The sequence below is a fragment of the Syzygium oleosum genome, unplaced genomic scaffold (genome assembly GCF_021117445.2).
Source record: "Syzygium oleosum isolate NSW1041296 unplaced genomic scaffold, Sole_v2.1 Sole_v2.09, whole genome shotgun sequence".
Taxonomy (NCBI): Eukaryota; Viridiplantae; Streptophyta; class Magnoliopsida; order Myrtales; family Myrtaceae; genus Syzygium; species Syzygium oleosum.
This window is the reverse complement of record NW_026607493.1, coordinates 1,111,037-1,135,106: the sequence shown is the minus strand read 5'-3', so window position 1 is coordinate 1,135,106 and position 24,070 is coordinate 1,111,037. Positions and strand designations below refer to the sequence as shown.

Here is a 24,070-nt window from a genome sequence, read left to right as displayed (position 1 = left end):
TCTAGGGTTAATCAGATGTGTGTAATTCAATTTTGGCACCAATTTTGCCTATTTAGGTCATTAAGATATTGAATTGAACAAAACCCTATTAACCCAAGTACAAAAATTTAAAAATCTTAGGCATGATTATGACAAAAATTAGGGAAAATCGCATATTTGGGTTCAAAATGTGATGAGAAATTAAATTTTGGGGTTTAATTTTGAAAATTGGATCAAAATCGAGCTTAATTTGCGAATTTAGTCAAAACCGGGCTTCCCTGGTCGACCAGGTCAACCCGACCCGACCCAGGAACCCATCTTCTTCGCCCGACGTGCACGTCAGCGCCGGCCGACGAAAAGTGGCCGGATGGACTGAATTAGCACAATTACAAAAGGTTTAGGACTGAATTGGCAAAAAGAAAAAAAAAAGGTTAAGGACCGAATTGGCACAATTGCAATAGGTTTATGACTTTTTTGGTAATTTTCCCTATCTCACCCACTTAAAGGGCGAGTCACATCCTAGAGACCATTCTTAGAGGTTGTTTCTACTTAATCGTGCATTATGGATTTTAAGCGTTCTATGAACGTTCACACTGTAAAAGCAAATATGTCTCAAAATACACGATCGCAACAACCGACTTTCTGTTGTGGACGAAATTGATTCATTAAAAGTGATAAAGTGATTCATTACGCATCTTCCCCACGCCACTTAGTCGAAAGCTCATCCATCTAAATTAAATACTAGCAGACCAATACCCTCCTCGCTTGTGCATATTAGTATTGGTAGGTGGTTTTACCCAGAGGCAACATTCTTGATAAGAGCAAGTATACAGTGATTATTCGGACGAAGAGGCTTCGAGCTGATCTTAGAAAGGATGGCGGTAATCGTGGTTGAAGGTACAGAGTCTGCCGAAAAATTGTCCGGTAAGCTCCTCGCCCATCACCACCGAAAGCATTTACATTTGCTGTTCTAGTTTTGTGACCGAATGCTACTAACTTACCACGCAGGCGGAGATGGAATAACAGATGATTGCCCCATCGAAGAGGTGCGCCTCACGGTTCCACTAACGGATGACCAATTGCTGCCCGTCCTGACATTCAGGACATGGGTTCTCGGCGTGGCCTCGTGCGTGATCTTGTGCTTCACCAACCAATTCTTCAGCTATCGGACTAACCAAAACCGCATTTCGGCAATTTTAGCACAAATTGTTACACTTCCCCTGGGACGATTGATGGCCGCAACACTCCCTTCGAGGCCAATCCAGGTCCCGTTCATGAGATGGGCGTTCTCACTAAATTCAGGACCTTTCAATTTGAAAGAACATGTCCTGATCACCATCTTTGCAAACATTGGGTCGCGCGGAGCCTATGCAATGCAAATTTTAACAATTACCAAGGTTCTCTATCACGGAAGCATCCATATTATTACAGCCTTCATGTTGTTACAGACGACTCATGCACTTCAATTTCTTCATGTTATATAGTTACTATCCTTCCTTACTTGCTCATTCCCCTATATATAATTGTCTTCTTACCGAATGAATTTCATATGCATGTGACACGGCCTAAGGGAACGAAGGGCTCCGAGCCCATCCATGAACGATATAGGGCGTCTTACATGCATGGGATGTGACCCATTCGTGCATGGGACGTGGCCCATTCGTGCATGGGACGTGTGTTAACACCTGATTTTTAGCTCATATTTTTTTCATTTTTTCAAAAATCTCAACATTAGGATTAGGAATCTTGGCCAAACCTAGAAACCCATTTCTAGACCAAAAATAAATTTTTTAGCATTTTCCTGAGTTTTTCTTTAATTTCTTTTTGTCAAATTGAGTGAAAAAATCAAGAAAAATAGCAAATGGAATCAGAAAATTCCATAAAAATAGTCATTACTCTTATTTTGAATCCAATTTCATTAATGCATCATCAATTTTGAGAATTTTCAATCAGGTATGTGTTTTTCCCAAAATTGGGCAATATCAAAACCGAATTAAACCAAAAATGCAATTAAATTTGTTCTAGTCATTTTTAAGTCATAGTGTCTTCACAAAAAATAATTCTGGGATCTTGAATTACATGATTGTCGATCCAATTGCACAATTTGTTAAAGAAATCATAAACCAATATTCAATTTAAAATTAGGAATTTTGAGCCTATATTGGGAATCATGCGCAATTCGAAATTGTCGATCCATGAGAACATAGTTTCTAGGGTTAATCAAATGTGTGTAATTCAATTTTGGCACCAATTTTGCCTAATCACGTCATTAAGATATTGAATTGAACAAAACCCTATTAACCCGAGTACAAAAATTTAAAAATCTTGGACATGATTATGACAAAAATTGGGGAAAATCACATATTTGGGTTCAAAATGTGATGAGAAATTCAATTTTGTGGTTTAATTTTGAAAATTGGATCAAAATCGAGCTTAATTTGCGAATTTAGTCAAAACCGGGCTTCTCTGGTCGACCGGGTCAACCTGACCCAACCCGGGAACCCATCTTCTTCGCCCGACGTGCACGTGAGCGCCAGCCGACCAAAAGTTGCCGGATGGACTGAATTGGCACAATTGCAAAAGGTTTAGGACTGAATTGGCAAAAAGAAAAAAAAGTTTACGACCGAATTGGCACAATTGCAATAGGTTTATGACTTTTTTTGTAATTTTCCCTTTCTCACCCACTTAAAGGGCGAGTCACATCCTAGAGACCATTCTTAGAGGTTGTTTCTACTTAATCCTTTATTATGGATTTCAAGCGTACGATGAACGTTCATACTGTAAAAGCAAATATGTCTCAAAATGCACGATAGCAACAACCGACTTTGTGTTATGGACTAAATTGATTCATTAAAAGTGATAAAGTGATTCATTACGCATCTTCCCCACGCCACTTAGTCGAAAGCTTATCCATCTAAATTAAATGCTAGCAGACCAATACTCTCCTCGCTTGTGCATATTAGTATTGGTAGGTGGTTTTACCTAGAGGCAACATTCTTGAGAAGAGCAAGTATACAGTGATTATTCGGACGGAGGGGCTTCAAGCTGATCTTAGGGAGGATGGCGGGAATCGTGGTTGAAGGTGCAGAGTCTGCCGAAAATTTTTTCCGGTAAGCTCCTCGCCCATCACCACCGAAAGCATTTACATTTGCTGTTCTAGTTTTGTGACCGAATACTACTAACTTACCACGCAGGAGGAGACGGAATAACAGATGATTGCCCCAATGGAAGATGTGCGCCTCACGGTTCCACTGACGGATGACCCATCGCTGCCCGTCCTGACATTCAGGACATGGGTTCTCGGCGTGGCCTTGTGCGTGATCTTGTGCTTCTCCAACCAATTCTACCCCTATCGGACTAGCCAATACAGCATTTCGGCAATTTTAGCACAAATTGTTACACTTCCCTTAGGATGATTGATGGCCGCAACACTCCCTTCGAGGCCGATCCATGTCCCGTTCATGAGATGGGCGTTCTCACTAAATCCAGGACCTTTCAATTTGAAAGAACATGTCGAGAACACCATCTTTGCTAACCTTGGGTCGCGCGGAGCCTATGCAGTGCAAATTTTCACAATTACCAAGGTTCTCTATCACAGAAGCATCCATATTATTACATCCTTCATGCTGTTACAGACAACTCATGCACTTCAATTTCTTCATGTTATGTAGTTACTATCCTTCCTTACTTGCTCATTCCCCTATATATAATTGTATTCTTACCGAATGAATTTCATAAGCATGTGACACGGCCCAAGGGATCGAAGGGCTCCGAACCCATCCGTGAACGATATAGGGCGTCTTACGTGTATGGGATATGACCCATTCGTGCACGGGACGTGGCCCATTCGTGCACGGGACGTGTGTTAACACCTGATTTTTAGCTTATTTTTTTCTTCACATTTTCAAAAATGTCAAAATTAGGATTAGGAATCTTGTCCAAACCTAGAAACTCATTTCTAGACCAAAAATAATTTTTTTAGCATTTTCCTGAGTTTTTCTTTAATTTCTTTTAGTCAATATGTGTTAGAAAATCAAGAAAAATAGCAAATGGAATCATAAAATTTCATAAAAATAGTCATTAGTCTTATTTTAAATCCAATTTCACTAATGCATCATCAATTTTGAAAATTTTCAATCGGGTATGTATTTTTCCCAAAATTGGGCAAAATCAAACCCGAATTAAACCAAAAATGCAATTAAATCTTTTCAAGTCATTTTTAAGTCATAGTGTCTTCACAAAAAATGATTCTGGGATCTTGAATTATATGATTCTCAATCCAATTTCACAATTTGTTAAAGAAATCAGAAAACCGCAAAATTCAATTGAAAATTAGGAATTTTGAGCCCAAATTGGGAATCGTGCCCAATTCGAAATTGTCGAAGCATGAGACCATCGTTTTTAGGGTTAATCAGATGTGTGTAATTCAATTTTGGCACCAATTTTGCCGAATCAGGTCATTAAGATATTGAATTGAACAAAACCCTATTAACCCAAGTACAAAAATTTAAAAATCTTAGACATGATTATGACAAAAATTGAGGAAAATCACATATTTGGGTTCAAAATGTGATCAGAAATTCAATTTTGGGGTTTAATTTTGAAAATTGGATCAAAATCGAGCTTAATTTGCGGATTTAGTCAAAACCGGGCTTCCCAGGTCGACCAGGTCAACCAGACCCGACCCGGGAACCCATCTTCTTCGCCCGACGTCCACGTCAGCGCCGGCCGACCAAAAGTGGCCGGATGGACTGAATTGGCACAATTGCAAAAGGTTTAGGACTGCATTGGCAAAAAAAAAGGTTTAGGACCGAATTGGCACAATTGCAATAGGTTTATGACTTTTTTTGTAATTTTCCCTATCCCACCCACTTAAAGGGCGAGTCACATCCTAGAGACCATTCTTAGAGGTTATTTCTACGTAATCCTGCATTATGAATTTCAAGCGTTCTATGAACGTTCATACTGTAAAAGCAAATATGTCTCAAAATGCACGATAGCAACAACCGACTATGTGTTATGGACTAAATTGATTCATTAAAAGTGATAAAGTGATTCATTACGCATCTTCCCCACGCCACTTAATCGAAAGCTCATTCATCTAAATTAAATGCTAGCAGACCAATACTCTACTCGCTTGTGCATATTAGTATTGGTAGGTGGTTTTACCCAGAGGCAACATTCTTGAGAAGAGCAAGTATACAGTGATTATTCGGACGGAGGGGCTTCAAGCTGATCTTAGGGAGGATGGCGGGAATCGTGGTTGAAGGTGCAGAGTCTGCCGAAAAATTGTCCGGCAAGCTCCTCGCCCATCACCACCGAAAGCATTTACATTTGCTGTTCTAGTTTTGTGACCGAATGCTACTAACTTACCACGTAGGAGGAGACGGAATAACAGATGATTGCCCCATCGAAGAGGTGCGCCTCACGGTTCCACTGACGGATGACCCATCGCTGCCCGTCTTGACATTCAGGACATGGGTTCTCGGGGCGGCCTCGTACGTGATCTTGTGCTTCACCAACGAATTCTTCAGCTATCGGACTAACCAATACCGCATTTCGGCAATTTTAGCACAAATTGTTACACTTCCCCTGGGACGATTGATGGCCGCAACACTCCCTTCGAGGCCGATCCAGGTCCCGTTCATGAGATGGGAGTTCTCACTAAATCCAGGACCTTTCAATTTGAAAGAACATGTCCAGAACACCATCTTTGCCAACATTGGGTCGCGCGGAGCCTATGCAGTGCAAATTTTCACAATTACCAAGGTTCTCTATCACGGAAGCATCCATATTATTACAGCCTTCATGCTGTTACAGACGACTCATGCACTTCAATTTCTTCATGTTATATAGTTACTATCCTTCCTTACTTGCCAATTCCCCTATATATAATTGTCTTCTTACCGAATGAATTTCATATGCATGTGACACGGCCCAAGGGAACGAAGGGCTCCGAACCCATCCGTGAACGATATAGGGCGTCTTATGTGCATGGGATGTGACCCATTCATGCATGGGACGTGGCCCATTCGTGCATGGGACGTGTGTTAACACCTGATTTTTAGCTCATTTTTTTTCACATTTTCAAAAATCTCAAAAGTAGGATTAGGAATCTTGGCCAAACCTAGAAACCTATTTCTAGACCAAAAATAATTTTTTTAGCATTTTCCTGAGTTTTTCTTTAATTTCTTTTTGTCAATATGAGTGAGAAAATCAAGAAAAATAGCAAATGCAATCATAAAATTCCATAAAAATAGTCATTAGTCTTATTTTAAATCCAATTTCATTAATGCATCATTAATTTTGAAAATTTTGAATCGGGTATGTGTTTTTCCCAAAATTAGGCAAAATCAAACCCGAATTAAACCAAAAATGCAATTAAATCTTTTCTAGTCATTTTTAAGTCATAGTGTCTTCACAAAAAAATGATTCTGGGATCTTGAATTACATGATGGTCGATCCAATTGCACAATTTGTTAAAGAAATCATAAAAACCCAAAATTCAATTAAAAATTAGGAATTTTGAGCCCAAATTGGGAATCGTTCGCAATTCGAAATTGTCGAACCATGAGACCATCGTTTCTAGGGTTTATCAGATGTGTGTAATTCAATTTTGGCACCAATTTTGCCTAATCAGGTCATTAAGATATTGAATTGAACAAAACCCTATTAACCCGAGTATAAAAATGTAAAAATCTTAGACATGATTATGACAAAAATTGAGGAAAATCTCATATTTGGGTTCAAAATGTGATGAGAAATTAAATTTTGGGGTTTAATTTTGAAAATTGGATCAAAATCGAGCTTAATTTGCGAATTTTGTCAAAACCGGGCTTCCCAGGTCGACCGGGTGAATACGACCCGACCCGGGAACCCATCTTCTTCGTCCGACGTCCACGTCAGCGCCCGTCGACCAAAAGTGGCCGGATGGACTGAATTGGTACAATTGCAAAAGGTTTAGGACTGAATTGGCCAAAAAAAAAAGGTTTAGGACCGAATTTGCACAATTGCAAAAGGTTTATGACTATTTTGGTAATTTTCCCTATCTCACCCACTTAAAGGGCGAGTCACATCCTAGAGACCATTCTTAGAGGTTGTTTCTACTTAATCCAGCATTATGAATTTCAAGCGTTCTATGAACGTTCATACTGTAAAAGCAAATATGTCTCAAAATGCACGATAGCAACAACCGACTTTGTGTTATGGACTAAATTGATTCATTAAAAGTGATAAAGTGATTCACTACGCATCTTCCCCACGCCACTTAGTCGAAAGCTCATCCATCTAAATTAAATGCTAGCAGACCAATACTCTCCTCGCTTGTGCATATTAGTATTGGTAGGTGGTTTTACCCAGAGGCAACATTCTTGAGAAGAGCAAGTAAACAGTGATTATTCGGACGGAGGGGTTTCAAGCTGATCTTAGGGAGGATGCCGGGAATCGTGGTTGAAGGTGCAGAGTCTGCTGAAAAATTGTCTGGTAAGCTCCTTGCCCATCACCACCGAAAGCATTTACATTTGCCGTTCCAGTTTTGTGACCAAATGCTACTAACTTACCACGCAGGAGGAGACGGAATGACAAATGATTGCCCCATCGAAGAGGTGTACCTCACGGTTCCACTGACGGATGACCCATCGCTGTCCGTCCTGACATTCAGGACATGGGTTCTCAGCGTGGCCTCGTGCGTGATCTTGTGCTTCACCAACCAATTCTTCAGCTATCGGACTAACCAATACCGCATTTTGGCAATTTTAGCACAAATTGTTACACTTCCCTCGGGACGATTGATCGCCGCAACACTCCCTTCGAGGCCGATCCAGGTCCCATTCATGAGATGGGCGTTCTCACTAAATCCAGGACCTTTCGATTTGAAAGAACATGTCCTAATCACCATCTTTGCTAACCTTGGGTCGCGCGGAGCCTATGCAATGCAAATCTTCAGTTGCCTCTGACAAACGACCCTATAGCTTCCCTTAGCAGGCATTCCTTGAGCTTCCCCACGCCCCTAGGGCCTCTGAAACTTCTTGTGTAGCTATGTAATGATTGTATCGGTTTAAATACCACCGTTAGATCATGAGGGGATTAACGGATCATATTAGACCCACACTTGTATATACAGTGGATCCTCCTCCTTCATTTGTACATACTCATTTGTAAGGAAATACTACTACTCTGCTTTCTCTCCATTCTTGTGAATCGAGTGTGTGTGTGTGTAAGGCTGACTTGCGAGTCACATCCTAGAGACCATTCTTAGAGGTTGTTTCTACTTAATCCTGTATTATGGATTTTAAGCCTTCTATGAACGTTCGTACTGTAAAAGCCAATATGTCTCAAAATGCACGATCGCAACAACCGACTTTATGTTGTGGACTAAATTGATTCATTAAAAGTGATAAAGTGATTCATTGCGCATCTTCCCCACGCCACTTAGTCGAAAGCTCATCCATCTAAATTAAATGCTAGCAGACTAATACTCTCCTTGCTTGTGCATATTAGTATTGGTAGGTGATTTTACCCAGAGGCAACATTCTTGAGAAGAGCAAGTATGCTGTGATTATTCGGACGAAGGGACTTCAAACTAATCTTAGAGAGGATGGCGGGAATCGTGGTTGAAGGTCCCGTTCATGAGATGGGCGTTCTCACTAAATCCAGGACCTTTCAATATGAAAGAACATGTCCTGATCACCATCTTTGCCAATCTTGGGTCGCGCGGAGCCTATGCAGTGCCAATTTTCACAATTACCAAGGTTTTTTTATCACGGAAGCATCCATATTATTACAGCCTTCATGCTGTTACAGACGACTCATGCACTTCAATTTCTTCATGTTATATAGTTACTATATTTCCTTACTTGCTCTTTCCCCTATATTCAATTGTTTTCTTACCGAATGAATTTCATATGCTTGTGACACGGCTCAAGGGAACGAAGGGCTCCGAGCCCATCCGTGAAAGATATATGGGGTCTTATGTGCATGGGACGTGACCTATTCGTGCATGGGACGTGACCTATTCGTGCATGGGACGTGGCCCATTCGTGCATGGGTCGTGGCCCATCCGTGACTAGGCGCGAACACCATTTGCGAACCTTCACTTGCCTCTGACAAACGACCATGTAGCTTCCCTTGGCAGGCGTTCCTTGAGCTTCCCCACGTCCCTTGGGCCTCTGAAACTTCTTGTGTAGCTATGTAATGATTGTATCGGTTCAAATACCACCGTTAGATCATGAGGGGATCAACGGATCATATTAGACCCACACTTGTATATAGAGTGGATCCTCCTCCTTCATTTGTACATGCTCATTTGTAAGGAAATACTACTACGCTGCTTTCTCTCCGTTCTTGTGAATCGAGTGTGTGTGTGTGTGTAAGGCTGACTTGCGAGTCACATCCTAGAGACCATTCTTAGAGGTTGTTTCTACTTAATCCTGCATTATGGATTTTAAGCCTTCTATGAACGTTCGTACCGTAAAAGCGAATATGTCTCAAAATGCATGATCGCAACAACCGACTTTCTGTTGTGGACTAAATTGATTCATTAAAAGTGATAAAGTGATTCATTACGCATTTTCCCCACGCCACTTAGTCAAAAGCTCATCCATCTAAATTAAATGCTAGCAGACCAATACTCTCCTCGCTTGTGCATATTAGTATTGGTAGGTGGTTTTACCCAGAGGCAACATTCTTGAGAAGAGCAAGTATGCCGTGATTATTCGGACGAAGGGGCTTCAAACTGATCTTAGAGAGGATGGCGGGAATCGTGGTTGAAGGTCCCGTTCTTGAGATGGGCGTTCATGAGAGGGGACGTGCATGGGACATGGCCCATTTGTGCATAGGACGTGGCCCATCCGTGACTAGGCGCGAGTACTGTTCGCGACCCTTCAGTTGCCTCTGACAAATGACCCTGCAGCTTCCCTTGGCAGGCATCCCTTGAGCTTCCCCATGCCCCTAGGGCCTCTGGAACTTTTTGTGTAGCTATGTAATGATTGTATCGGTTCAAATACCACCGTTAGATCATGAGGGGATCAACTGATCAGATCTATAGGGGATCCTCTCCCTTTTTTTGTACATGCTCATTTGCAAGGAAATACTATTACGATGATTTCTCTCCATTCTTGTGAATCGAGTGTGTGTGTGTGTGTGCAAGGATGACTTGGGAGTGATCCTAAGGCCGCATGGTGTGGGATCATTGTGAATCGACCGACCTGTGATACTTGGCTATGGATGGGCTGATTTGTTCAGACAATACCTTGTGGACTCTCCCTACATGTGGTGGCCATCACACCTAACAGAGGTTTCTCTTTTCAGGTACTTGTTCCCTTTCTTTTAACTCACACGTGACAAACCTTACCTTGATTCTTTCACGTTACCAACTTTTTATCTCGTATACAGGGCTTTCCATGAACACGAAAAGAGGCCCAAGGGAGGATTTACGAGGGTCCAATTTTTCCTGATGGTATTCATATCGAGCTTCGCTTATTTTCTGGTGCCGGAATACCTTTTCCCAAAAATCGCTTACCTCTCCGTCATCTCCTTTGTCATCACTTATGGGCTGAGTTTTGCAGCTTTGATCTCTACCCTCTCGCATGTCACCCTTTACAATGGAAAGTAAGTTCATTTTTATCTGTTTTCTCCTTTGTCTTGTTCAATGTATGGTTACTTGCATATACAGTGCAGATTTACTATAAATAATTTTATATTTGTCAATTACTCAACTCAGTGAAAAGATTTGGTTTTCCAAGAATTATTTGGTCCAGAACAATCTACCAAATGTGGAAGATAACGGTGGGAGGCGATCACTGCGGAGACGTGCACACAAAGCTAATGAAGCAAAACTATGAAGCAGTACCTTAGTGGTGGTTTCACGCTATCTTGATTATAGTGTTTGGACTTCCTCAGTGGGTTTGTGAAGGTTTCGGCAAACAGCTCCAACTGCCTTGGTGGGGACTCCTTCTAGAGTGTGGGATTGCGCTGCTCTTCACATTACCAATTGGGATCATCACAGCCACGACAAACATTGTAATTCACTTAACTAGCAACACAAGAATGCGATTTAAATTAATAGGTAGATACCAAAGAAGAAACATTTCTGATACACAAAATATTTTGCCGCAGATGCCGGGGCTAAATGTGATCACGGAGTTGGTCATAGGATTTATGTATCAAAGGAAGCCTCTCGCCAACGTAGCCTTCAAGACATACGGCTACATCATCATGGCCTAAGCAATCTCATTTCTTGGAGACTTCAAATTAGGTCACTACATGAAGATCGGCAAAAGTACACCACAAGTGCCATAACTTGTGTACGGTGATCACTTTGGTGCCATAACTTTTTTTCGGATCACTTTGGTGCCAACTTTTTTGAAAATCGATCACTTTAGTGCCAATGCTAACGTGGCTCGCCGGAAATCCGATGTGGCGCTGACACGGCTCGCCGGAGAGGTCCACGGCTCGCCGGAGAGGTCCAGTCAGCATTAAAAACCAAAAACGACGCCGTTTAGCCCGCTGACGTGTATTTTTTTTAAAATATTATATTTATTAATTAATTAATTAAAAAAAAAGCTCTGCAGCAGCGGCGAGGGAGCCCTCGCCGCTGCTGCCTCCAAGCCACCACCGCCGGGAAGAGCCGGCGGTGGTGGGCGCAATGGTCGGCGAGGGTCGCCGGCCCCTGGCCGGGGCCCGACAACCCTCGCCGACCCCGACGACCTCGCCTCGCCGGCGAGGGCGGATCCGGCGAGGCGAGACCTTGCCGTCGCACAGGGTCGCGACGGCAGGTCTCGCCTCGCCCCAAAGGCGAGGCTGCGCCTCGCGATCGCGACCCGGGCGACAGCGAGGTCGGCTCGCCTCTCGCCGGGCGAGGCGGGACCTCGCCGCCGCGACCCGAGCGATGGCGAGGTCCCGCCTCACCCGGCGAAGGCGAGGCCGTGCCTCGCCATCGCGACCCGAGCGACGGCGAGGTCGGCCTTGCCTTCGGCCGGGAAGCGCGGCCTCGCCCGGTGATGGACGGCGGGGCCTCGCCGTCGCGACCCAGCGACGGCGGGCGGGGCCTCGCCGTCGTGACCCGGCGACCGCGAGGTCTCGCCTCGCCGGATCCGCCCCTCATCGGGCGAGGCGAGGGTCGCCGGGTCCCGCCAAGGGCCGGCGACCCTCGCCGACCACTACGTCCACCACCGCCGGCCCTTCCCGGCGGTGGTGGCTTGGCGGCAACAGCGGCGAGGGAGCTGCAACACCTTTTTGTTTTTATTTTTTTTTTAAATTATTTTAATTATTATTATTTTTCTAAAAATTAAAAAATTCGAAAAAAAGCCACGTAATTTCCACCGTGTACAAGTCAGACCATTTTTTTAAATATAAATGCCATGTTAGCTTTTTGGCCGGAATTTTGGCCGGAGTCACTAAAGTGATCGATTTTCCTCCGACTTGGCACCAAAGTGATCCGAAAAAAGTTATGACACCAAAGTAATCGCCGTACACAAGTTATGGCACTTGTGGTGTACTTTTGCCCATGAAGATCCCTCCAAAGTCGTTGTTCGTCGTTTAGGTTAATTGCATCACAGCGAGTTGAAACTTTTCAAACTCCTCCCTTTTCTCGCTTTGGACTTGCTCATAATATTGTGAACTTCCCAATTCCACAGTTGGTTGGGACGATCCTCGCTTCAAGCGTCTATTTCGGCACCGCGTGGTGGCTAATCACCAGCACCGACCACATATGCGACAGGTCCCAGCAGCCGCATGGAAGCCCATGGACATGCCCAGGCGACCATGTCTTCTACAACGCCTCAATCAATCATCTGGGGAATCGTCTGCCTGCTCGGGATATTTGGAAAGTTAGGGGTCTATCCCTAGATGAACTAGTTCTTCCTCATCGGACTGCTCGCCCCTGTGCCGGTCTGGTACCTGTCGCGGCGATTCCCCAACAAAAAGTGGATTCAGCACATGAACATGCCAATCATCATAGACGGCGCATCACTCATTCCACCGGCCTCAGTCCTGAACTATACGACTTGAGGTGCTGTCGGGATCTTCTTCAACTTGTATGTTTACAGGAGGTTCAAGGGTTGGTGGGCACGGTACAACTACGTCTTATCGTCCGCTCTGGATGCCGGAGTCGACGTTATGGCAGTGCTCCTCCATTTCGCCTTTCAATCAATACAAGTCCACGGTCCAGAGTGGTGGCGACTTGTGGGAGATGATCAGTGCACATTGGTTCAATGTCCTACAGCCCCAGGGTTCAAGTTTGAGGGTTGTCCAGTTATAGGTTAGAAGTTTGCGTTGGATCATTCTATGCATATGGCTAAAACTGTCCTTAAACTCGATTCACCTGAAAATTCAAAGGACGTAATATCGGCGATTACCATACTGAAAGTACATCATACTGGGAGAATGAGTTAGATTATATATCAACAAATGTTATGTACTCAAAGAAAAAGGGACAATAGTATTTGGTTGTAGTAACCATGATAGATATTACACGACCCTCTCGTGTAATAGCTATCACAATCAAATTGTAGTAACTATCATCAAAATGGCCACGTCATTTCTCTCTCTCATTCGTTGATGCTAGATAACATCAACTATATTATAATTACTCAAATAGTTAACGCTTCTTGAGAAATTATTTAACTTATTACAATTAAAATTTGAAAACATAACTACTTTGCATTGGAAATTGTTTGATGGCAGAAAGACCAACCCAACCCGGGCTCGACCCAGGCGTGGCACGCCTCGCCAGGCACAGGACATCTGCCGAGCAAGATGTGCCTATGTACACGACCTGACCATGTCATGCCCGGCCGAGCTTTCAAATCCCTGCCAAGTCAATGGCCGTTGGATCCTAAAAAGACGCCCGGCAGCAGCAACTCACAGGGTAGCGATTGGGGCCAATAGGCATGTGGCCCTGTAGGTAAAGAGATTGGACGGGTGGGGCCGGAGAGTAATGGGTTCGAGGTTCAATCCCCGTGAGCACCGCGCACATGTACGGGCTTTTACCAAATGAATAGTGATTGGGCAATTGAAAGTAGATTCTAAGGGCCTTAGGCCCAAAGAGAGATAGTGAAAAACAAAACCCTCAAAGGGCTATAAAGAAAATAGAAGCACACATACGGGCTTTTACTAAATGACCTGGCCCGGCTCTGCTCGCCACGAGTCTGGGTCGAAACTAGCACGTCGAGGCAACCGTGCCGTCCTCATGCCGACCCAACCAGTTTGCCAGCACCGCGGTAGATCGACGATAAAGCCGGTCGAGGGGGATCCAAATTTACTTCTTCGGCGCACGACGATTAGAACTAGAAAGAGATTCGGCTCTGCATCAGCATTCGGGTAGCGAGGACGACAAGTAAAAAGCAAAATAAAAGCCACCCGAACAGGCAATCAAAAGCAGTCATGATTGGGTTTTCTTCCAAGCCTATTAGTCAACGCGACCTCTTGCACTCCCAGCACTTGGATTCGCTCTGCACCTTTCACATCCTCACAGCTGTAACACCAAGGTGTCGCGACCTCCTTGAACCGGCCTCGCCACTTAAGGGGTTTGGCTAATGGATTAGTAAGTTTAACTTAGCTTGAGCTCTCCCAAGCCCATACCAATTCGCGACTTAGGTTTACGTTAACATGCAAATCAATTTCATTTAGGAGTCACCACTAATTAGTTTTTGGTGAGTCGATTAGACACCCAAGTAAAGCATGAGAGACTTACTTCACTTCTACAAACCAGAGATTCTAAGGGTTCGGAGACTTGATTACACTAATTAATCAACTAGTGTCCTTTCAGTACCTAATACTTTGAAAATCGACATGTATTTATTAAACAGGGTTCCTAGTAAGGTAGTTCCAAAGACTCCTTTTGAACTATGGATAGGAAGGAAACCCAGTTTGAGGCACCTGCATGTTTGAGGTTGCCTAACGGAAGTAAGGATTTATAATCCTCATGAAAAGAAACTAGACTCAAGAACAACCAGTGGTTTCTTCATTGGTTATCCAGAAAAATCCAAAGGGTATAGATTTTACTGTCCTAACCATAGTACAAGAATTGTTGAAATCTAGGTTCATTTAAAATGGTGAAACTAGTGGGAGTGTAGAACCACGAAAAGTGGAAATTCAAAAAGTTGTACAAGTACCTTTACCTATAACTCATTATCAGGTTGTTGTTCCCACAGCTGTCAAACGGTTTGACAACATACAAGAACAACAAATAAATGACCAAACACTCCATGATGAAGTTGCTACTAAGGAACCTGCAGTAGATGAACCACATGAAGTGGCATTAAGAAGGTCTCAAAGGCAAAGAAGATCTGCTATTTCTGATGATTATATGGTTTATTTACATGAATCTGAATTTCACTTAGGAATTGATGAAGATCCAATTTCATTTTCACAAGCCATGGAAAGTATTAATTTTGATAGATGGTTTGACGCCATGAAGGAAGAGTTAAAATCAATGGATCATAATGAAGTTTGGGACCTTGTTGATTTGCCTGAAGGTTGTAAAAGAGTCGGCTGTAAATGGGTCTTTAAGACTAAACGCGACTCAAGTAGCAATATTGAAAGATACAAGGCTAGACTCATTGCCAAAGGTTTTACTCAAAAAGATGGTGTTTATTATAAAGAGATCTTCTCTCCCGTGTCTAAGAAGGACTCTCTGACAATTATTATGGCTATGGTGGCTCATTACGACTTAGAGTTACACCAAATAGATGTGAAAATTGCCTTTTTGAATGGGAATTTAGATGAAGAAGTTTATATGGACTAACCAGAGGGGTTTTCAGTTGAAGGAAAGGACCATATGGTGTGTAAACTTAAGAAGTCAATATACAGACTTAAACAAGCTTCCCGACAATGGTATCTTAAGTTCAATGATACTATCACTTCCTTTGGATTTAAGGAAAACACTGTTGATCGGTGTATATATCTGAAGGTCAGTGGGAGCAAGTTTATATTTCTGATTTTGTATTTTGAAAATATCTTGCTTACTACTAATGATCTTGGTTTGTTACATGAGACCAAGAAATTCCTTTCTAAGAACTTTGAAATGAAAGATATGAGTGAGGCATCTTATGTGATTGGAATTGATATATTCCGTCATAGATCACAAGAATTGTTAGGGTTGTCTCAGAAAGCATATATGAACAAAGTTCTAGAGAGATTCAAGATGGAAAAGTGCTCTACAAGTGTTGTTCCAATTCAGAAAGGAGATAAATTGGGCCTTATGCAATGCCCAAAGAATGAAACAAATTCCTTATGCATCTATTGTTGGGAGCTTGATGTATGCTCAGACTTGTACCAGGCCAGACATTAGTTTTTCTTCGGAATGCTGGGCAGGTATCAAAGTAATCCAGGATTGGATCATTGGAAAGTTGCAAAGAAAGTATTGAGATACTTGCAAGGGACAAAAGATTATATGCTTACGTTTAGAAGGTCCGATCATCTTGAGGTGATAGGTTATTTAGATTCGGACTGAGCTGGGTGTGTGGATACCAGAAAGTCCACGTATGGATATTTGTTCCTTTTAGCTGGAGGAGCAATTTCATGGAAAAGTGCGAAACAGTCTGTCATTGCTGCATCCACTATGGAAGCTAAGTTTGTGGCATGCTTTGAGGCCACTGTTCATGGATTATGGCCGCGGAACTTTATTTCAGGACTTGGAATTGTCGACAGTATTGCCAAGCCGCTGAAAATTTATTGTGATAATGCAGCAGCAGTCTTCTTCTCTAAAAACGACAAGTATTCGAAGGGTGCTAAACACATGGAATTGAAATATTTTGCCGTTAAAGAAGAAGTTCATAAACGAAGAGTGTCAATTGAGCACATTAGCACCAATTTTATGGTTGTAGATCCGTTAACTAAAGGGTTGCCACCAAAGACATTTAGTGAACATGTCGAAAGAATAGGCATTATTGAAAATCATTATTGACATTATGTTAAAGTTTTATGCTCTTATGTACTTGACACTCCGATACACTTATGTATTGTTTCTGATACACTTATGCATCCTGTTTCCTTATGTTAGTATATACATGGATGAATTATGTGAATGTTGACAGGATTTGTTTATGAAAAAAACATTATTGCTGGACTATTATGTTATCTCTCATTATTGATCATGTTAAGTATAGGACTGATACTGTGATACATGAAAAGGACTGTGTCGAACTAATGACATACAACCGCCATGATCCTTATAAGTTCTTACTTAATGATGATTTATGATTTGGCCAATTTGAGAAAGGATTTAGCTTATACTTTGTGCATTATGTTTTATTGTTAAACCTTAAAGTTGAATAATATCACATGGGCCAAGTGGGAGAATGTTGGATTTTATTATGGCCCACGTGATTAATAGCCTAGCCCATATGTGGTTTAAGTTTAACAATTATTATGTGCTAAATTCCTATTGGTCAATAGAGAGGTGTATTCTAATTACTGTACACCCTGATGGATGGTATGACTATAAAAGACCCAATTAAAAACTAGTCCTCTCTCAACCCTAGAATAGAACAACGGTTTCTTTTCCATCAAGAACGTCAGAAAGCGAAAAGAGGTCAAGAGAAAGAAACCTATTTTTTTAAAGATTTCTCATTTACAATTGATTTCTTCATAAGGAATCATCATGGATCAAGGTATGTTTCTCGTCTCTTATGATGTTGCGAAAATCATCTTGTTCTAAGAGCATGGGCAATTATGTTTTGTGCAAATATTAGGATTTGATTGTATAGAACTATTTGAATTTACAATAACATCGTTCTAGGACACAGTCAATGCTCCAACAACCCAAATTCCAAAAACTAGCACTCGCAAAACAAGATCAACAAAACCCAACTGGACAACTAAATGGAAAATTGCGCACCAGAAACACAAAGAACAAGCAGAGAACGATTGGTGTCGTACAATCTCCTTTGGCTCGAAATCCGGCACAACCCACTGCAATCGAATCGGCGGGCCAATTGGAGGAGGACGACCACGAGTAGGTTGGAATCAATGGAGCCGACGAAGCAGAGAGAAAGGAACGAGAAAGATGAGATGGGTAAAGTGGTGGTGAGGAAACGGCTGTGATCGAGCCTTGAAACCGATGTGGTTTCGGGGGATTTTACGTCGAGTACAGGAAGCGATGCCAGAAGGGATGGAGATGGTGGTTGGAGCAGTGGTGCCCCGTGATGGAGGAGGATCGACCACAAGCAACGCCTGAAGAGGTGGAAATGGTGGTAGGAGGGGTGGTGCTCTGTGATGGATGAAGAAGAAGATAAAAATCAAAAAAAAATTATTCCACCTCAGCTGACACGTTACCAACTTATTATTGGATATCAGTAAAAAAAAGCCCGCTACATCACGTGGCGCTTGCAACCACTGAATATTTTCTTGTATAAATGGAATGAAAATCTAACATAAGGTAGATTTGGGAATCCATTGAAAGTTGGGGGCTTTTTATGATGTGACAAAATAAGGTTTGGGGCATATTTTGATATAAACCTAAAATTGAAGGAATTTTTTTTAGGGAATTAGGCCTATTGAAAAGCTAGAACCATTTTCTCTTTATCTTTTCTTCTTCGAAATCAAACTTTACGTGGCGATAGAAGAATTACTCAAAGATGGGATGAGCAACCATGCTTTCAGGGCATCATGTCCTGCCAATCCATAGTCATTGGTTCACCAATATACATTCTTGGGAAAATGACATAAATGATTCCTGAAGTTTGGCTCAATATACACCGTTCTCTTTGAACTTTTAATTTGTTCAATATGGTCCTTAAACTTTAGTCCAATATGCAATACCGTTCCTAAACTTTTAATTTGTTCAATGTGACTTCTGAACTTCTGATAAATGTTCAATCTAGTCCCTAGATTATATAAAAATATCTAATGTTATTCTTCTATTAATTTAAGTTCAGGGATAACATTAAATATTTTCATATAGTTCAGTGATCAAATTGAATATGTACCACAAATTCATGGATAAAATTGAACAAATTAAAAATTCAGGGACGACATTACGCATTGAACCAAAATTCATGGATCATTTATGTTATTTTCCTTGCATTCTCTTTATGCTGGGCGTTACACCTTTCTTCTTATTGTTGAAAAAGAATTGTTTTTTTATTTTTCTTTTTTTGTGGGTAAGCAATAGATGCAGTTTATTGACCCGGTTCAATCCGAAATCTCTCTATAGACCACTGAAAAGAATCCGAAGTTCCACATCGGATTCTAGCAAACCTAGGCCATAAACCTTCGAAATTGCAAAAGTCAACAATTTCAAGATTTCCCTAATCCTTTCTTCGAGGTTAAATCACAAGGAACACCTCAATTTTTGGTCCTATCATCACTTATGCATCTTTTTGCCTCAAACTCTACATCATTTTGTCTCTCCATTGGAATGTTAGATCGCATCACTGTATTTTCTTTGGCAAGGATCGTCATCTTCTAGACTCCACAAGAACCCTGATTTTTCTCAACATTCATAGCCACGCCAGCAACTCGATTTCCTTGTTTCTTCAATTGCTTGTGAAAACCGATAGATGGCGACTCTTCTAATGTTTATTAGCCTATAATGATCGCATTTGAATCAGTCAGGACCAAAGGGTTGAAATAAACCTAGTGTGTTCCTATATTTCACTTGTTTTTTCATCATCGACATAGATTGCTTGCAAACGGACCTCTCCTAGATTGTATTCCCCAACAAATAGTCCCCATCCAGGCTGCTAATTTTTTCATTTGGAAAGATGATTAACCATCATATCTTGCACTATTATATAAGCAAACCGATGGAAAATTCCGGGGTGGCCCGGTGGGCTTTCCTTGTTGATTACATCAATTTGGCCTTGGAACAGCCATCCTGTCACTATCAATTGTCTCACGATGTTCATACTCAATGCCTCTCAAGACCCCCCCGATGCCCTCATAAAACTACTCGCCTTTCTCTGCTTTGGAAGTATATAAAGTGCCGCACCAACCATCCCAGGCGGCCTCAACTCCTTCTTGTTCCGTGCTGTTTTTAAACTACTTCCATAACGAAAATCCTTCCTTCATCGGTGTCTCCTTCTCCTCGTGCTTCTTGTTCTTGTTGAGGCGCTGAGAAAAAGGGATGGTTGATTCGTTCGACGAAGAGTGCGATTACTTGTTCAAGGCCGTCTTGACTGGGGATTCCGCCGTGGGGAAATCAAATCTCCTATCGAGATTTGCGAGGAACGAGTTCCAGTTGGATTCGAAGCCCACGATTGGAGTGGAATTCGCATACAGGAACGTCAAAGTTGGTGACAAGCTCATCAAAGCCCAGATATGGGACACTGCAGGACAGGAAAGGTAGAGCACCTCTGTTTTTGTGTCTCTGTTTTTGTCTTGTTCTCATCCTGGTTTCAAGATGTTCTTGATTCGTTCGGATCATAGCGTTTCTTGGGATTGTTGATTGAAAATGGTCAATTTTCGATACCAAGTTTTTCTTGAAGAGAAGTAAGAGGCATCAGATGCCCAATTGACTTTCTTTTTCCTTATGCAGATAGAAATCATGTAGATATGTCCTTGCACGGTTCTTAAGCTGCCTTTCTTGAGGTTCTTGGATTCATCTTGATAGGTTTTAATGCCATTAGTTGTTTCTGAAAGATCGTGGTTCTGCAGATTTCAGAACTTCATCTGAAACAGAAACGAAAAAAGAAAGAAGACTTTCTTAGCTCTACTGCTCATCCGTGATTGCTGCCAATCCGTGAACCTTCTTGAGCTAATCATACCACTAGGGTTTTAATGCAAAGTAGGGAAAAAATGAAAAGATGATCCACCAAGGTGGGCCCCAGTGCGACCAAGAAGCATGCCCACTTATGACCTTACAACTTTTTAGATCGCACAGACTATGATTGGAATTTACATTAGAAAAGTAGTTCCCGAAAAAATGCCACCAAATGCATCGCTTTACAATTCAAAGTTCAAATCGATAAGATGGTTCAATACGTGTCTAATTAGAATAGTTAGGTACTTCTTTATCTGTTTTTGTGTAACTGGAACTTTTCTTTCTCACCACTTTGAGTTCCTTTTTGCCTTTGTCACTCTATCAATCGAGAGGTTTGTCCAAAAAGGAAAAATTAAACAAGTTGAGAGGTGGGTTTGAAGGATGAGATCAGAAAGAACAGAGTGAAGGGAGTTTGCTTTAGGCATGGTCGCAATGAGCTATGATGGGTGCAATACTACAGTCCTCCCATGATGCTTCCTTTGGATTGAAGCAAAAACCGGTGCGTCAGAGAATAGAATAATGTCCCCCCGCCCACCAATTCAGGGTCTTGGGTTGGCCTTTGTAGGGTGACCCAGTAAAGCAAGCACGGGGACCCAATAAAAGCAATTTGGTAGGCCAATCTCATGTTCCTAGTACTTATACTTGACAAATTCTGGCCCTAGGCGGGTCAGATTCAGCAAGGAATACCCTTCAAACCCTTGCAAAGGCCCAGCCGCCAGGCGGGTCGGACCTCGAGGAAGAAAACAGTTTGCCTAGACCGGTCCATTTGCACTCATAGCTAATCCTTCCTTTATAGCAGGTAAATGGACATTAACTGACAGCATGCAAACTTTTCAATGCAGATTTCGAGCCATCACCAGTTCATACTATCGCGGAGCGCTGGGAGCGCTGCTGGTTTACGACATCACTCGGCGGGTGACATTCGAAAACGTGAAGAAATGGCTGCGCGAGCTCAGAGACTTCGGGAATCCCGACATGGTGGTGGTCCTTGTTGGGAATAAGTCCGACCTGAGCAGCTCTAGAGAAGTGGACCTGGAAGAAGGGAAGAGCTTTGCGGAGGCGGAGGATCTGTGCTTCATGGAAACTTCTGCTCTGGAGAATCTAAATGTCGAAGAAGCATTCTTGGAGATGATCACCAAAATCCACGAGATCACAAGCCAGAAGAGCTTAGAAGCCAAGAACAATGAAATCACCAGTAGCCTTCAGGGTCCTAAGCAGATCATTCAGATTGATGAGGTCACTGCTACTAAAAAGCCATACTGTTGCTCAAGTTGATCATAACCATTGGACGGGTTTTCGACGAGTCAGTACCAGATTTATAGTTGTCTACTGACCATATTTTGATTTTTTTTCCTGAATTTGGGTCCATCCAGCTCCCTTTTTGCGACTTATTGTTCCTCTCCTTTTCTTTTCTTCCCTTCATTTTTGATGTACTGATTCAGATGAGAGATGAATGAAATTTTGTTCTGTAAATGGCTACGCAGAAGCTGTCTCCTTGATCTGATATTGCTAACAATTTAACCCATCGAAAGCTTAAGTTCTGGGTCAGGGACGAGTACGCCATCGCCCCACCTCAAATAATCGGGGAAAAGAATTCGACTTTCATCAAAACTAGAGAAAGAGAGAAACTAGTGTTCGAGAATATATATCTCAGTTAATTTACCTTCAAAACTACCGAGAAGATCATCATCTTGAAACATCATGAAACGAGTAGTGGACCCAGAAGCTTCTTAAGAGCTGATATTCCTTGGCAATGCATTCCAAAAAGAACCAGACCGAAAATGAATATATGGCAAGTGCGTTACTCCTACTGTACTTTATCCAGATGTGATATCTCAAGCAGGTGCAATCGAGACTTTATCGACCTCAACAATGTATTCTAAGGTTGAAGACGGAGGAATCTGGACCCCTGTGCCCAAATCAGTGCCCTTCTCTCCATATCCTAAACCTGGAGGGACTATCACTCTCCTCTTACCTCCCGCCTTCATCGATCTCAAAACGTACTCTATTCCTTCGCACACTCCTTTACTGTATGGCCTCGAACCCATCACTAATGCCAGCGGCTTCTTATCACCCTCGAATGTATCGACAAAGACTTTGCCACTTCCTTCTATTTTCCCCTTGAGATCAATCACGACCAAGTCCCCTGGCCTCGGCGATGCGCCGCCACCGACTCGAAGTTCATAGTACCTGATTTGTTTGCAGGTATGAAGAAGCGATCAACTCGTGGCCCTCAGGCTTGCAAAAACTACCAATTCGAGAGGTCAAAATTACAGAGCACGAGGTGTACCTTATCCCATTAGGCAAAACCACTTCTTCTTCCTTCTCAACGTTCCTGCACAATGACAGCTGCGTTAGCTGCTTCAGATCACGAAGAAACAGGACTTGCAAAGTAAGGCAGATTCCGTAACGAGCTGGGCTCTCGAAATACCGTTTAATCATGTCACGGCCAGAGGTTCACTTTCTTGAATCGACGATTCCTAAATCAAAACTCTATTAAAATGTCAGTAGCCTCAAAAATCACATGCTTCTGTCTTTCTCATTGCCTGGAGATAGAAGCTTAGCTAGGAATTTGTCTCGTGATGCAAAAACTTTAGGCCCAGCGACAGTGTCATTGTCCAAGAATCAAGAACAAGATCATACCCACTTGGCCACACTATCGTCTTCTGCCGACTGCGAAGTTAACTATACATGTGGCTCAAGAAAGGATGGTTTCACTTCAAGTAATGGTAGATTTACTAATAAAAGTCCGGCATGTATTCTAATTTTGTCAACCAATCCTAGAACACCCAGGATTGTTCTTTGATTTTAAATCCTCAGTTATCATCATTGCTGTTGCACTCTCAATTGCAAAGTACCTAATTTTGCACTAGCTATTCTCATCCCCATGGAAGAAACAAGCTGCGAATCCAAACACATTCATGGCTTCGAAGCATCAACAAGTAATATTCAAGAACGATCACTGCCACAAACCTCGTACTGGCTTCCTGCTCGGAAACTTCGAGGCGGGTTTTGATCTGCTCGGAGACGACGCCCACGGCCAAGAACGCCGCCCAAGCAAGGCCCGCGCCGAGCCCGAACCGCCGGGTCAGGGAACTGGCGATCCAGTCCGTCGACTCGACCGTCGTCCTCTGCTTCTTCTGAGGCTTGACCGAGACCGGCTGGGGCTGCTCCGACAAGGCGGCGCTCAGCTGCTGAGGCGGAGGCGGCGACTGCGGCTGCGGCTGCGGCGGCGGCGGCGGAGGATTCTGCGGGGGTGGTGAAGAGGAAGAGAAGTTCAGAGTTCTTGTGATGGGGTGGGAGAGAAACGGAGGAGAGCTAAAGAAAGTGGCCATTCTTGATTTCTTCTCTCGTTTGCTGCTGAGCGAGGCTTACAAAAATCTTGGC

At 42.6% G+C, this 24,070-nt stretch overlaps 2 protein-coding genes and 1 pseudogene across 2 annotated transcripts; 2 read left to right on the top strand and 1 right to left on the bottom strand.

Moving 5' to 3' along the window:
- Nucleotides 1-854: 854 nt before the first annotated feature.
- On the top strand, nucleotides 855-15,724 carry LOC115670814 (oligopeptide transporter 1-like; annotated as a pseudogene).
- A 4,055-nt stretch (nucleotides 15,725-19,779) lies between these two features.
- On the top strand, nucleotides 19,780-22,156 carry LOC115680431 (ras-related protein RABA6b-like). The gene is made up of 2 exons (XM_030604239.2): nucleotides 19,780-20,265; nucleotides 21,526-22,156. Exons 1-2 carry the CDS (start codon nucleotides 20,048-20,050, stop codon nucleotides 21,956-21,958), a joined length of 651 nt encoding a protein of 216 aa, XP_030460099.1. The 5' UTR covers nucleotides 19,780-20,047; the 3' UTR covers nucleotides 21,959-22,156.
- Nucleotides 22,157-22,397: 241 nt separating this feature from the next.
- On the bottom strand, nucleotides 22,398-24,019 carry LOC115680429 (peptidyl-prolyl cis-trans isomerase FKBP17-2, chloroplastic). The gene is made up of 3 exons (XM_030604237.2): nucleotides 23,657-24,019; nucleotides 22,974-23,018; nucleotides 22,398-22,873 (listed from the first exon to the last, which is right to left on the bottom strand). Exons 1-3 carry the CDS (start codon nucleotides 24,016-24,018, stop codon nucleotides 22,519-22,521), a joined length of 762 nt encoding a protein of 253 aa, XP_030460097.1. The 5' UTR covers nucleotide 24,019; the 3' UTR covers nucleotides 22,398-22,518.
- Between the last annotated feature and the right edge of the window lie 51 nt (nucleotides 24,020-24,070).